This window comes from Urocitellus parryii, chromosome 4 (assembly GCF_045843805.1).
Source record: "Urocitellus parryii isolate mUroPar1 chromosome 4, mUroPar1.hap1, whole genome shotgun sequence".
In the NCBI taxonomy this organism is placed as follows: domain Eukaryota; kingdom Metazoa; phylum Chordata; class Mammalia; order Rodentia; family Sciuridae; genus Urocitellus; species Urocitellus parryii.
The window spans coordinates 137,618,405-137,633,755 of record NC_135534.1 but is presented as its reverse complement, the minus strand read 5'-3'; the positions used below and the strand labels follow the sequence as shown (position 1 = coordinate 137,633,755).

The following is a 15,351-nucleotide window of genomic DNA, read 5'->3' as shown; positions in this document are numbered from 1 at the left end:
TTTTGCTTCGTTTATGGACATGGCCAAGTGGGCTACTGTGGAGACAGCTGCTTCCTTTCAGCACAGCCCCAGAGAAAAAACTAGAACTTTTTCCTGATTCCCCACAGCATCACTGCAAAGTCCCACTTTTCAAATAGACAATAATTCATATGGACTGTGGCATAAAGGGGATCCACCTGAATCCAAGTAGTCAGGCTAAATGGTCCAACTTTACACAACACAGCATACATGCACTGCTTTCCAGGAGGCCTTGGGAGGTGAGGGAGGGGCCTCCCTTTGTTTTTTGGTCTTTTGACCTACTTAGGCATGAATGCCGCCTTAAACACCTACATTACAAGATGTGCAAGATCGCCTTCCTTGGCCTCTAGGCCTACATTACACCTGTCCTAAAGACCTACAATGTAAAATGTCTCATTTGTACTTTCTCTGTTTGTATGTTGAAGTAACACTTTGGTATTTTAAGTTAAATCAAATTAATATCACCTGTTTCTTTTTACTTTTTCTAGTGTGGCTGTTAGATATTTATAGATTACTTCTAAAGCCTACATTATATTTCTATTCGGCATCACTAATCTGGACTCTCTGAAGTTCAGACAAGAGGGAAGTCTACCTCTCCTGCCTACTTCACACATAGCCTCTGGAGGCCATCATTCTGTCTGAGCAAAAATCTCTTATCTAGGTAAGGGTCCAGAGCACTGCCTTCACCTTCCGGGTGAGGCACTCTCTAGAGAAGATAGCCTCAATTAGCCACAGCTTTCAAACTGCAAAAGAAAGACTCACGTGGAAATAGGTAAAGTAGGAAAGGTTTCTAAGTTTCATCCATTTTAATTACTCAACAAATACTTATTGCAGTTCAAATATGTAAAATATATAAACGTATAGGAGCTATAAATTTACGTGACCCAGAGAGAAAATACAAAGTATCTCCATGACTAAAATGAAAAGCAATGCATGATTGAAATCATATAACTCATAAAAACAGTGGTAATAATGCATTGACCATGGATCATGCACTAACTATACTGATGGATTCTGAATGTACTGATATTTAACTTTCAAAACTCCAGGTTTTTTTTTTTTATCTCATTTTAAAATAGAGAAAGTTAAAAATTCAAGCAACAGTGTATCTTGCCCAAAGTTAACTAGCTTGAAAAGGTAAGACCAGAATTTGAACCCAATTAGGCCAATTTCTGTACCTGAACCGTTAGTTAATTCATGGGGAGCTGCTCCTAAATGTTTGAGAGGCTCAGAAAGAGTCACTTCTGCTCAGGTATCTGGAAACTTCCAACTTCCCCCCAAACTCATAGTAAATCAAGCTGGTAAGGTACCTGCTAACAAGTTCACTGACTCATTAATTCCTGTCCTAGCCTAAAGATAACAAAACTGTTTTCATCAACATGAAAAGGAAGCTTATCTTTCATTGAATGATAATACCAAGTTATTGACTCGAAGCCTAAAAGATGGAAGGCTTCAACAACCCCATGTATATGTGAATATTTGAAATTTTACTTGAAACGACTCATCTTGGCCACTCTCGTACTGGTAGTTCTCTTATGATACGAATAAGAAGAAAAAACCACGTTGCTCAGAGACTCTATGGAACAAACACTGAGAGATCATGAAAACTGAAAAAGGTCATTTGCAGTGATTTTCATTGCTTTCTCCATGAGATCAAAACAGACCACACTGCGATTAATAATGGAATGTTTATGCCTAAATCCAGCACCTTGCTTAATCTTCCTGCAAGGCCCTGGATGTAATTTTCAGTAGGTGGGACTAAAGATTCTGGTTTCATTTCATCTTGAAATTAGTGCAGTCTAATCAGAACTTGAGGAGCCACTTCCCAGAGGATGTGACTTGTGGTCTCAACCTCCCCATTCCTATTTCTGTTTGCCAGGAATGTGTTTTATATGTTAAAAAGTCTATAGGGCTGGGGTTGTGGCTCAGCAGTACAGCATTCACCTAGCACGTTTGAGGCCCTGAGTTCGATCCTCAGCACCACATAAAAATAAAATAAAGATATTGTGTCCATCTACAATTAAAAAAGAATTTTTTTAAAAAGTCTATAGTTCATTTAGAATAAAACGCACATACTGAAAAGTACTAATATCATTACTGCATATCTCAGTGAATTGTTACAAATTTAACCTACCTGGTAACCACTTCTGGGGCACTCCAGAACCCCCCCCCCCTCAGGCTTCTACTATATAGTAAATACCCATTTTAAAAACCACAAGAATAGGCAAAATTATAGAAAATAACTCAACAGAGCCCCCACATTTTTAAATTTCAAATCTATACTCAAGAAACCCAGCTCTCCCCTGGGACAGTATTCTACTTGAACCTACATTCATTGTGAATATGTACTACATGCCAGGTACAAGGAGAAAATGGTGAAGGATGCAGGGCAGTTTCCTTAAAGAACACCAGTGAGGGGCTCGATTATTTCAGTCTATTTTAGCAGTTGACAGTTTGCTAGCATATACTATATGCCCAACACCCTAAAATTCCAAGGGTTGTCCATCAGATTAAAGGTCTGTAAATGAGAAGAGAGGTTTGGGTATTATTCCGCACTCATCAAGTTGCAAGTTAATACATTCATTGGGATTCTTTGGTTACAAGTAACAGGAACCAATTCCAGCTAGCTTAAGCAAAATAATAAAATAACAAATAATGAAGAAGGTATCACAAAACCTAAAAATCAAACTTTCGACCGCCCATTCAAGAAGGTACTAAATAAAATTAAGAATTGAAAAGCCTTATGAACTCTGCATCTCGTACATATTTTCCTACTTTAAATATCTACTTCAGTGTTCCCCCTTTCTGAACACCAGTTTTCTCTGGTCCACGAGGTGAAATACAGCCAGCCCTTGGCTCCTGAGGTTACTTGCAGTCTCTGCTACATTTAGAAAGTACCTTACAGGCTCTGTCTGATTCTTAGTTCCAGCCCCAGTTAAGTGTCCACTTCCACTTTAGCCAACAATGTCCAGGGTAGAAAGAACATGCCCCATAACACGGTTGCCAAGATTGGTGTAGGGGTGGTGGGCAGAGGGCTAATGACCTGGAAATGCATCTCAAGTTCAATATCATAATTTGAACCCTAGTGTCTAGGTTTGGTCAAACAAAAATCACAAAGAGCAATGTGAACAGACAGGCGACATGGATGTATTCAGCCTCACTTCATGTACCCTGTTTTTATCGGGGCTTCCGAAGTTTCTTCCACTTTGATCAAACCATTGCTGGCTTCCCGGCTTCCTGGTGGCCTGGAAGCCCACATGAACAAGATTACTAGTTTTACCCTCTGCATGTCCCATTTTTCCAACATCAAATGTGCCAGTTATAAAATTGTGAGTTTTCTCATGAAACCACACTGTGGAGAGGAGCATAGGATTATTATCTCTTCTCAAACAGCCGCTTTTTCTTCTTGTAGACCCCTGTAGGTATAAGCTGAAGCTTCCTTCTTATAAGAAATGCTTGTCATAAGAAAGAGATGAGTGTAAAAATGGCTTTTTATAGACCCTCTGTCTACTTCTGCTATGGGGATTATTTAAACATGAAGGAATTTCATGATGATTTGAAATTGACTACCCCCTCCATCTCCAAGTGCTTCTGGATCACCTCCCCAGCTGTTTAAAAAGTTGTTGAGCCATTAACTGCTGCTGAGGCTGCTCTGAGCTCCCTTTGAAATGGGGGTCCCCCAGCTGCAGTACATAATATTAATGAGCAATAAGTGACTGCCTGCTGTCTTCCCCACCAGGCCCTTCTGGGCTCTGACAAGTGCTGCCACTGCCTTCGAATGGCCTCCTGGCCCTTCATGCTGCCGTGGTGGATGTCACTGTCAGCACTTCTGTACCTGCAGCTGATTGGACGTCTCTCAACCAGCCTCTTCTGGTACTGCAGAGGTTGAGGAAATTTTGCTGTTTCAGCGCACCTTGCTGAAATTGTCCAGGTGCTCTTTGACCATTCGACCCTTTCTACAGATGAACAAAAGGGACTGGATCCAAAGCCCATAAAAAATGGCAGAACCAGGCTCTTCCGAGACAGCAGCTCCCCCTGCCCCAAGGAAACTCAGTATTTAAATTCCACATGGAAACCTCAGATATGTGCTTGGAAATTATCTCATCATTGTTTCGAGACACCAACTTTTAGCATAAAGGGGCAAGAGTCCAATATTCACTTTCCAAAGTGAAACACGCTGTTACCTATTTCCAGTCAAAAGAGCAATCGCTGAAGAATCTCAGTCATCCTCTTTTGCATTTAGTTTCTCATACCTTCCCTTCACTAAAGGAGAAGAAAAATGCTTGAAGAACTATAGTACATAGGATTCTTCTTTATAAATCACAGTTAATAGAATGAGCAACTTGTTTTATTGCTATAAGAAAATGGAAAATCAATATGATTTTGCTTTTTCATTTCTATAGAAGTAAGTAGCTGATTTCCCCATGCACTAACACACAATATACAAAGACTCGATTTTTAGAGGTTGGTTAGGGCTAAGTTGGTTTCCTGCCCCTCTGAGTTATTTGACTGAATTAGATGGCCTTGGCGATTTCTCTCCTTGAAAGAAGGATTCTGTAGGAATGGAAGCATGGCAGTTGCTTGTGTGTGACACCACTATGGGCCAGGCACCACTGGAAAACTTATGTGTTGGTTCATTAAATCCTTCAATATCCCTCTGAGGGAGGTAATGTTACAATCAGAATTTGACCAATAAGATAATTGGGAGGTTAAGTGACTCACCCAAAGTCAAATAACTGTAAATGGCAGAACTAGTATCCGAATCCAGTCTGACTTGAAAGCCCATGTTCTTTATCCTAGACTACTCCTCTTTGTGTGTCACAGGGAAAACTCTAGAAGTTCATTACTTATCCCTGGCCATATAATAGAACTAGGAGAATGCAACCTTCCCTCTCTCCTTTTTTTGGCGGGTAGGATTGGTGCTGAGGTTTGAACCGAGGGCCTTACACATGCTAGACAAGTGTTCTACCACTGAGCTACATCACCAACCCTCAACTTTCTCTTTCTAGATTATAGTAATGTCCTCATCTGCGTTCTGAAAAAGAGACTGACACTCAACTACCAGGCTTGTTTAAAATACAATACAGAGTTTACTTTCCAGTTTTGAAAGACAGTTGTAGATTTATAAGACATGAACAACTAAAGCAGTGTTGCTCAAAGTCTGTTCCATAGACATGAGTTTTGTGGAGAATATTTGTGTCAAACATGAATCTGAGTGCTACCCAGACTTACTGAAAACGAATCCCTGAGGAGTCGGTCCCAGCAATCTGCCTTTTTAGGAAGCACCCCGGTGATTCTTAGGCACACTTAAGATTGACAGTCATTATAGAGTTGCATCTGGAAGTTTCAGGAGCTCTGCACATCAATTCAATAGTAGATGACTATAGAAAGCTTTCAAAGCCTCTCTGCATTCAATAGCTATTTCAGGGAGAATTGTAATGTGCAGGAAGTGTTCCTAAATTGTTGTAGTTTCCTTCTGGGTGAGCCAGCTGGTTAAGAAAGCTTGAATAATTTCCCAAGGGACTCAGTTAAGTGGACACCCTCACACTCTAGAAAATAAAGTTTTCCACCACGGTCTCAATGTGAGATTGCAGAATGGGCTTCTGATGATCTTTATTTTTACTTAAAACTCTTTCAAAGACCACAACATAGACCATGAGGGCTTCCATAATGTGGCCATGTGCATCTCTCCATCTTTATCCCCAAACATACTCACCTACTGCTGCAACAACCCTGAGCTGCCCTCACTTCTTCCAAGGCACTAAGTGCCACAGCATCGTTGCCTGTGATTTGGGGGTATATTATGTATCTCCTCCCCATCACCTACTTAGCTCTCACTGTTCCTTCAGAGCTCAGATCCACAGTCACCTTCTCAGGGCAGCATTCCCTGGGCCTGCCACAGAAGGGAGGACATCCTATTATCCACTGCCATGCCGCCGTTCTTCTACAGCGCTCCACAGTTTTTCCATCTGCGTTTGACAGTGTGGTAACTTTATTCCCATCTGTCTTCACAAGTAGACTACAAACAAGAACCATAACTATTTTGTGCATTCTGGTGTGTAACTGAAGACCTGTCACATAGTAAACATGCAATTAATCGCTGTGGAGTATCATGAATGAAAAAATGTAATTCATAATGTTGGAAAGAAAGTGTGCATTCTCAATCAAAAGTTTCACATCCATTCCATAGACAAAGATTCCACAGTTTTCATTTCTATCCCTTTTTAAATAGCAGTGAAGATGGCTAGGTTGGGAAGTCTGAACCCCCAAACATCTTTATGGATTCTCAATCCTTTGAGTGTATCAACAGCTTTAATCCCAACGCCATTTTAAAATTGCTCATAGTATGCTTAGTCAGTCATTAGTTGTTAAAAGGAACATTAATGAAAGAGTGCAATTTTCTAATGTTGAAAAAACCATAAGGTAACTATTTCCTCTTTTACTTCAAAGGCTGAAATGGATTTTTGTCATTTAATGGGACAGGAAGTGCAATGAGCTTAATTGGTGATAAGACTGGTTTTATTTAATTGTATTTTATCATCATCATTTTCAAGGGTATCTTTAGTCAGCTATATAAACCATCACACTTACAGAGTGTTCTGTATAGAAGAACATACCTCATTCCTCACAGTAAGTAAAATGTCCATGAGGACATTTGTTTAAGCTAATTTGACACTAAAGGATAGATCTGATGTGCTCCTAACATGCAGGTATGTTAAAAGCTAGAATTGCTCATCTGCCTAGACCTGCCCAGCACTTAACAAACTATAAACCTTCTAAATGGTTATAAAACATTGTCTTAGGGGTATTTTAACTCAAAAAGTTACATCCTACATGAGACCTATATATCAAAATCTAGAAATTTCAAGTGAGTATTCTCCCATTCATTTTTAAATACCTCCCTAAAGTTGCTAAATGCCAGTGACCTCCCACAATCTTTCTTGAGTAGGCATAGGTTTCATTTTATTTCTTTTAATAGAAAGGGATTAGAGAGGCACAGGTAAGTTTAGAGAGTTGGAGAGTCAGCAATACAGATAATTATGGGTTTTACCTCACACAGTTTGTCAAACTTACCTAACATTATCACCTTCTACGGCAAAACATCTAATATTCATGTTGTACAAGTATATAGGAGTTGATGGATGGTAACAGTATTAGCTAACAATTATGTTCTGCACCTATAACATTCTTAACTCTTTTTTAAGATTAACTTGTTCAGTCCACCCAAGAACCTAAAAAAGTAGATGCCATTAGTAAGCCCATTTTACAACAGTGAAAACTGAGACAGAATTATGTCACAGCCACACCATCATTAGGCTATTTTGGAAGCAGGATTTCCATTCAGGCATCTCGTCTGCACAGCACCCATTCCTGACTACTAAAGCAGACGATTTCCCATACATTCTTTATTTTCAAACAGTGAATCGGGAAGCTTGGCCCTGCTTTCTTTTCTTCTCTTAATTTTTCCTTAGGAGATGCGAAGAGAGGTGTAGTTTTGTTTTATTCTAAAGAGAAGCTGAAAGTGAGCGTTCGTTCCTTCTTAACATCTTTTTCCAAAGCCATTTACCTTTTTCTGGGGCTAGGAAAGACTGAGAAGACAGAGCACTAATGAGCTTCTCTCTTTGTCTCCCTCCCTGTTTCTCCATTCTGCAGTTAATAGCCAAGATACCAACCATCACGGCAGTTTGCAACTTGCACGGGGAGAAGCTGCAGGTATTTAAGCAATCTCATCCTGACATAGTGAATACACTGTTTCCTCCATTATACAAGGAGCTCTTTAACCCTGACTGTGCCACCGTCTGCAAATGAAGGGGACGAGAGAACTGGCTCACAGTCGTGGAGTACACCACCATTAAGACGAAAGCAATGTGTTCATGAAGACTTAAGAAAAATGTCACTACTGCAACATTAGGAATGTCCTGCACTTCATAGAGTTATTTTTCACCGCTACAGTTTGAAGAATGTAAATATGCACCTGAGTGGGGCTCTTTTGTTTGTTTGTTTTGAAATGACCATAAATATACAAATATAGGACACCGGGTGTTATCTTTTTTTTTTTAATTTTATTCGGGTATGTTTTGGAGACAACTGTTTATAGAATTTTATTGTAGATATATACGAGAACAGAGCGGTACTTTACATGATTACTTTTCCTGTTGATTGTTCAAATATAATTTAAGAAAATTCCACTTAATAGGCTTATCTATTTCTATGTTTTTAGATAGTTGATGCATGTGTAAATTTGTAGCTGTCTTGGAAAGTACTGTGCATGTATGTAATAACTATATAATATGTGGAATATTATATATGACTATTACTTATACATGCACACGCACTGTGGCTTAAAATACCATACCTACTAGCAAGGGAGGTTCAGTCAGACTCTCTTATATTATTTACCTTCTGTGTTATGTGTTACTTTTATGTTAGACAATCAGGGTTTTGTTTTTTCAGCCAGAGTTTTCATCTATAGTCAACAGCAGATCGGTACCAGCTCAGAAATAAGTCTACAAAGAAATCCATGTAATGCACAGCCTCTGTATAAAAACTCTTATTTCTGTCAGTGACATCAAAGCCTTGTCAAGATGGTCCATACTGAGTTGGGGGAAAGACTTTGGAGCCATTTTCCTGTTTTGAGAATTGGGCTGCAGATAATATTGAAAGGCATGGGATGCTTTTTGACCAAACAATTAGACATTTCCTATTTTATACCGGAACATATAAAACACTGTTTTTCTTAGGATTTGGATTTCTGGTTGTGACAAAAACTTGATTTTGGTGCTCAGTGTCTTCAACCAAAAAATTACGGTCTGTGCATTATTACCACCAGCCATTTGCTCTAGAAAAATAACAGTAAAAAAAAAGTAAACCAGTTCCCAGTGTCCAAAGCCATTTGGGGTAAATATTTTCTCTCAAATCATTTTTTGACAAAGAGGCAGAAGTAGAACATACAAGGTTAAAAAGTATTTCTTGATATTCATCCTTAAGTATTTGTTAGAAAAGACAACAATAAAATGGGGGAGATAGAGCTTTCTATGTCATTCTAGCCTGGGGCTTCTAATTTTCTTCAATTTCAAAACAATGTATTATTGAAATATAGCAAAAACTTGACAGATTAAAAAATATATATTTATTCTATGGAAGGAATATACCCAATGCCACAACTACTTTCTCTGCAGTTTGAAATTGCATTATCCATCCATCCATCCTAGATTATATTTTTAGGAACTCTTAAACTTACAGAATGCAAGAGTGACATCAAAATCAGAGAATTTAGGCATTCTTGTATAAGTTCTCATCTCTCCATCTATTCTCAGGTAAAATTAAGCATAAATTCCAAGACATTTGTTTTGTCCATGTCCCTGAGGCCTATGTCTTTGGTATTATCTGAGCCACAGTAAGATTGTTAAAAATGGAAACTATGAGAGAAATTTACATTAAGACAGTGAAAATCACAGTCTCCTTAAATGTAGGCCAGCCTGTGCATAAAGACCTGCCCTTTTCCCCTTGTCAAACACATGGCGCTCCCCCTCCTCACACACACACACACACACACACACACACACACACACACAGACTTTGTAAATTTCAAATCATGGGGACCTTGACTATTTTTCACTTCCTATGATCTCCTAAAGTTCATGGTCGAGTGCCATCTCCATGATGCCTCAGAACTCCTGATTGATGATCAAAACAGTAGTGTTAGTCTTTTCCTTTTAGAAAACGAAGGCTTTTCTCACCTCATGATTGATGAATTCCAAACCAATGGGGAAAAACAAAAAGGCTTTAAAATAATGAATCTCTTTCTCGACTAGTTATATTCAATTAATTTAACTACATTGAACCAAATTACCTTTGGTTCTAAGAAGACAGCTGTAGACTGCTTATTATGCTGCTACAGGGACTCAATTCTTTTTGGTATAAATGTCACTCCTGCTAGCTCTTTGTATAAAGAATTAATTCCAAGAGTCATATTTCCTTCTAATGGAAAGATTACTTTACTGATTGCTAGGAAAACAGGGTAATGGAAGGCACTCAATTAAACCAAGCCATTTCCAAATGCAATGTATGTTTTATGATTGGCTTGTGATAGGCGATGCTTAATGTGTCTACTTGGTGTTTCCCTTTGAGCTTTGAACTTATGTCAAACTTTGTTTTCATTGTTCTGTTGGCCTAGTGCTTCCCATTGTCAGCCTGTAATTCCTGCTCTGTTGCCAAGGGAATCATTCGTTGCCTCCAGTTTACCTTAGAGGATTTAAATTGGCTCAATTGATGAGGTAGCTGAGAATTTTTTCCTCCCTTGTCCCATGGGTGGTGTAGGAAAAAGATTGTTCCCCGCATTTGTCTCGGGAGATACTGGTTTTGATTTTGTGTCATTTCCACTAGTGCAAGCATTTCATTGGGACTGCAGGAACTTTTTGAAGCCAGGGACACAGGAAAAAGAGCTAGCAACTGAACCAGAACAATGCGATGGAAACCAACCAGTACAAGCTCAGCCCACTTCAGTTGAGAAAAGAGATTTTCAGTTTTGGCTACAGTTGCCAAATTTCCCCTGACAGGAGAATCGAGTCATGTTTTTCACAGTAACAAAGCCTTAAAAAGCTGCCCTTCGAACATCTCTTGTGACTACAGGTCAAGATATTTTGAAAATTTGGTTAAGAACAACTTTCTTTACAACATACAATCCCAGCACTTTGTCCTTTTCCCCCTGGGAACTAACAAACACACTCCTGATAAGGTGTGCAATGGAAGAAGGAATCCATAGTCTGCACTCCTCACTCCGTGCTTCGTAAATGACAATCACTGCAGATGTTGCACTGTCTCTGCTCAGGGATGTTTCATTTTAAAAATAAAATAATAAAAAAATATATACATCAAGAAGGAGGGAAAAAAAAAACAGGAAAATGACAACAAAATTTCAATGGCACAAATTAAATATGCCAGTGAGAGAACCTCTCTGACAAGGCTTTCGGTCCCATGTGTAATCACTTCATGTCATAAACTGAACTGGCCTTTATTATTTGGATTTGCCTAAAAATTGCAGATGAATAAGGAAAACTTACATTTATTTTCTAAAAGCTTCTAAGAGTCAAATAATAAGGTGCTCCATTTTTAGGAGTAGATATGCCCCCAGAAAATCCAAGCTTCCTATGCAAATCCTAAGCAAGAATAGAAGGGAATCTAACTGGCATTGGATGACATTGACAAGGGAAGTAAAGCTGTTTAGATTTGAGTGCCAGTGTATCTGTGTCTAAAGAAGAAAGAGCAAATTTTGAAAGGAAAATAAGAGAAGCCTGTCACAGTGGTGCATGCCTATAATCCCAGTGATTTGGGAGGCTGAGGCAGGAGGATTACAAGTGAGGCCCTAAGCAACTTAGTGAGACACTGTTTCAAAATAAAAAATAAAAAGGGCTGAGGATGTGACTCAGTGGTTAAGCCACCCTGGGTTCAATTCCCAGTACCAAAAAAAAAAAAAAAAAAAGAAGAAGAAAAGAAGAGGTTCCAAATCTGTTTTCACATCCCTCATGACAACTTTCATCATTGCAATAGCCCCTTTCCTGCGGCTCTTTTATTCTCAAAGACTAAAATCTGGGGGAAGAGATGTACTGTAAAAATGCTCTTCTGGATTTCCCTTGTCTTAACACTGTCTTCAGGGTTCTGGATAAAAGGACCTCTGAGTAGGTACAAAGAGGAATATCATGGTCTCTGGGGTAAGTAGATGTCTTTGGCAGAATCTAAGAGACCCTTAATTGTAATGAACTCTGTATGTCAACAAGACATGTGAGAGAGACTTCAGTGTTATTTCCTTTGTGGCTGCCTGGTTCAACCCATAACTTCCAATAGTCCAACTAAACTGTAGAGAACCAGGCAGATGGAGAGCCAGTGCACATTCACTCTACCCTGTTACGTGTACCTGGCCTGAGTGCAAATATAATTTTTACGTTCCAAGGTCAACAGAAAACTTACAATTTCCTCCCCCCCCAAAAAAAAAAATCAGTCAGAGGCAAATAATGTCAATGTCATTCCATGTTCTTTGTTTCTGTTTATTAAAGAAACAAGGAAAAATTCTACTGCTATTGGAAAGTAGAGAAAATAATTTCTTCCTGATTCTTTTTTTTTCTCTTTAAACAATTGTTTCCAATGAAGTTACTACAATAGGTAGTTGACTCAGGCAGGGACGTCTATAATTGAACAGAAGCACCCGTCAATAGAACAGCAATAACTATGGAGCATGCATCTGGAGTGAAACTTTGCACAAAGTCCCTTTATAAAGAAGAGGGAAAAGCTGTCCATCTGTTTTAGATGAAGTGCTATTTGATGTGATGTTGGCATCTGCTAATACAAACAGCAAATAGAAGTGAAGGCCTGATAAGGAAAACCAGGGAGAGCTTTCAGAAAAGACCTGAAATCTCTTGGCGGGTAAGGGGGTGCAAGTCTCAGGCCCATGTCCATTTAAAGCAGAGGTTATAAATTCAAAAGCCTAAAAGGACCAGGGAGTGGATGCAAATGAGAGAAGCAGTCCAGCAGCAAGCTGGCAAGGAAATAACCCACCTAACAGAAGACATCCACTGTGAGGCTGGAGCTCAGCATTGCTAGAGCTTCCAAGTCCTGTAAAATGTCTTGAGCTGTAAATAAGGGCAGTTGATGCAGAGTGTAGACCAAACAAACATACCTGGGAACAGAAGAGTCCCCTGACACTGCCCGCTGCAACCTCTGGTTTAAATCAAAATCACAGTCTAGCAGCCTATTCAGCTGTAGAAAATGTGGCCAGATTCATCCAAGGATGACATGAGAATAATACTAGTGTGGAAGGGAAGAAGGAAAGATCTTGCCTTTCCGGCTTTCAGTTAAGTTTCCACATGGAACGATCACTACTCAAGGATATAGTTAGAGGTTGATTGAACAGAATGTTGGTAAAAAAATGAAGACAATTCAACTTATCGATGGCTAATAAAAGATACTTCTATTTGTCTTGCCCAAATTTCCATCTTGGATAGCCAGGGGGTTAGCTTTCTTGCCACTTTTTTTTTTAAAGTCAAATGCATGACTTTGTGTTTTCAAGTCTCAACCTGCGTGGTTCACTGGGTGGCTTCAATATTGCAACAAGTTCTTACTTTCCCTCAGTTGGATGCATCTGAAGAATTTATTCTGTAATCATTGATAGTGTGGTCCCCTCACATTCTGAAGTGCAGACCTCAGGTTCCTATGCACCAGGTGGGGGTTGTCTGTGCACTTTTTTCCTATGATATTGAAATTGTTCTGAATTGAATGGGCCATGGTCATCTTTGCCTCTTGCATGACCATAAGCATGACCTCCAGTGGATCAGAGAAAGCAGCTCAGTGACTATTCTCATGGCCAAAACGAAAGCACAAGGGTTACTGGAATTTAATAAGCCCAGTTCAGGAACACAGGGTGTCTGCTCCCCAGCTGAGCAGCACTTTATCTCTTATTCGACTACTCTCTTCTGGCTGTGGCTGATGGTAAGCACTGTCGTGCCTCTGTCACTACCATATGTAGACACACGTGAGGTATGTCTGAAGAGCTACAAATCCCACATCCAGACACGGTACCGTCTGCTTCATCTGATTAACACACACACAAGAATGAAAACTACACCCACAGAAAACTGAGTATGTATTGTAGAAATGTAGAGGAAAAATAAAATATTTTTTCAAATGTAATTACTTTTAATATATGCTTGTGGAAGGTCTAATACAATGTATGCTGTCTCTAATTTTTGCTGTAAATAACTGGAGGCAGTGAATACACTGATTTTTCTATGTCTCTGTTTAAGCATAAGACTTTGTAACAATTTTTTTAGAGGGGGAAAACAACAAAGAGCAAATATGTACTTGCTTCCTTTCTGAGTGTCATGTACTTCTCAGTTTTTTAATGGAAACTGATTGTAACAGTTTAAGCATCCTGACGGGTCATCCGTGTTAAGTGTACGCTTCTTTTTGTAATACAATGGAGAAAGGGACAGGGCTGTCAATTAAATCTGCTCCAAAGAATTTGAATTGAAGATTGGCCTAAGAACTGCAAACTCCATCTGAACTAGATGATATGAAAAAGAAGTTTAAAAAAAAATCATTGTCTGAATTAAGTCATCTTTCCTTGTAGCAAATGGCTTTGTCCAAAACCTTTCTGCATGGAATAGCTTAAGGAAAACAAACTCTGCTTTCTGATGAACAAAATATTTTTGTACGCGTTTATTTCTTATTAATAATCTGAGGTCAGACCACTCATTCGCTGAAGCCATAACTGACCTTCACCAAATAAATGCTGTAAAGAACCTGGGGGAGGGTGGGGAGAGACTGAGAGGGAGGAAAATCCAAGGTGTCATGAGTATAGAATCACAGGCAGGAGCAAGTCCGATGAAATTGATGCTTTTCCTGCATCCCAAATATGACTTTAAAAGGCTAGTATTTTATGAGGATCGATTTATAATAATAATAATAATAATAAAAGATATTTAGATTTAAATGAGACTTTCCAATATTTTTTAAATCCCTGACAATGCTTCCTTGCGTTTAGGATTGAGAGAAATGATTTTCATTACTTCCAGCGTTCAGAGATTTAATGTTTTTACCTTAGCTCCAGCCTATACTTGCAAAGTGCAGAGGGACTCCATGTCCTCCAGTGATTGACACTATGGTCTGTCTGGGGCTAGGCTGTCCCCACTAACCACCATTGCACCTGCAGGGGCAGTGTGGAAGGGGTACAGTTTGCATCTCATTAGCATGCACACCACTCTTGGCAATGCACCAAAGTTGCATTGCCATGAGTATGTAAAATAAAAGTCTTCACTCTGAAATGCATAATAATTATATCTTTTTAAAAGAATAATGCCTCCTATAGTCAACCATTGATTTTTCTGGAGTTTAATTACATCATCGCCATGTATTCTTATCAGCCTATAGAGGCAAAAAGCAAACTACACTTAAACCCAGTGACATATATAGTTTTTAAATCTACAATTTTCTTCTCTCTCTCTCCTTGTTTAATATATAAGCCCTAATTTCTGTGTATGTGAGTAAAACTGCAGCCTGAGTCATTTAGGAAGTAAGCATTGAGTTTTTTTAATTATAAATATACTAGATTAAAACAGCACTCCCTAACAATTAAAAAAAAGAGTTTTATATTACTTTAGAATGTAATAGGTTTTGTCCTTATTTTATGTCCTGTAAATTATTAGTTGAAAACTGTTAGCATTCCCGGATAATGCACACATGATTTCTGAATGTTTTCTGTAAATGACAATCAATGTTTATGAAGTTCCCTCCTTTAATGCTGAACAAAATTAAAAGAAGAAAAAGAAAAAAAATCTTGCC

At 38.8% G+C, this 15,351-nt stretch overlaps 1 protein-coding gene and 1 non-coding gene across 2 annotated transcripts in view; one reads left to right on the top strand and one right to left on the bottom strand.

Moving 5' to 3' along the window:
* The window catches only part of Rorb (RAR related orphan receptor B), a 52,561-nt gene extending 44,734 nt beyond the window's left edge, over window positions 1–7,827 (top strand). Inside the window, exon 9 of the mRNA XM_026389278.2 lies at window positions 7,672–7,827. Within this exon, the coding sequence (XP_026245063.2) occupies window positions 7,672–7,827 (156 nt within the window). The remainder of the gene's footprint in view (window positions 1–7,671) is intronic.
* Window positions 4,058–4,135, bottom strand: LOC113183076 (small nucleolar RNA SNORD121A). Its single transcript, XR_003300823.2, has one exon. It is a non-coding gene; the product is annotated as a small nucleolar RNA SNORD121A (small nucleolar RNA).
* Window positions 7,828–15,351: the final 7,524 nt, after the last annotated feature.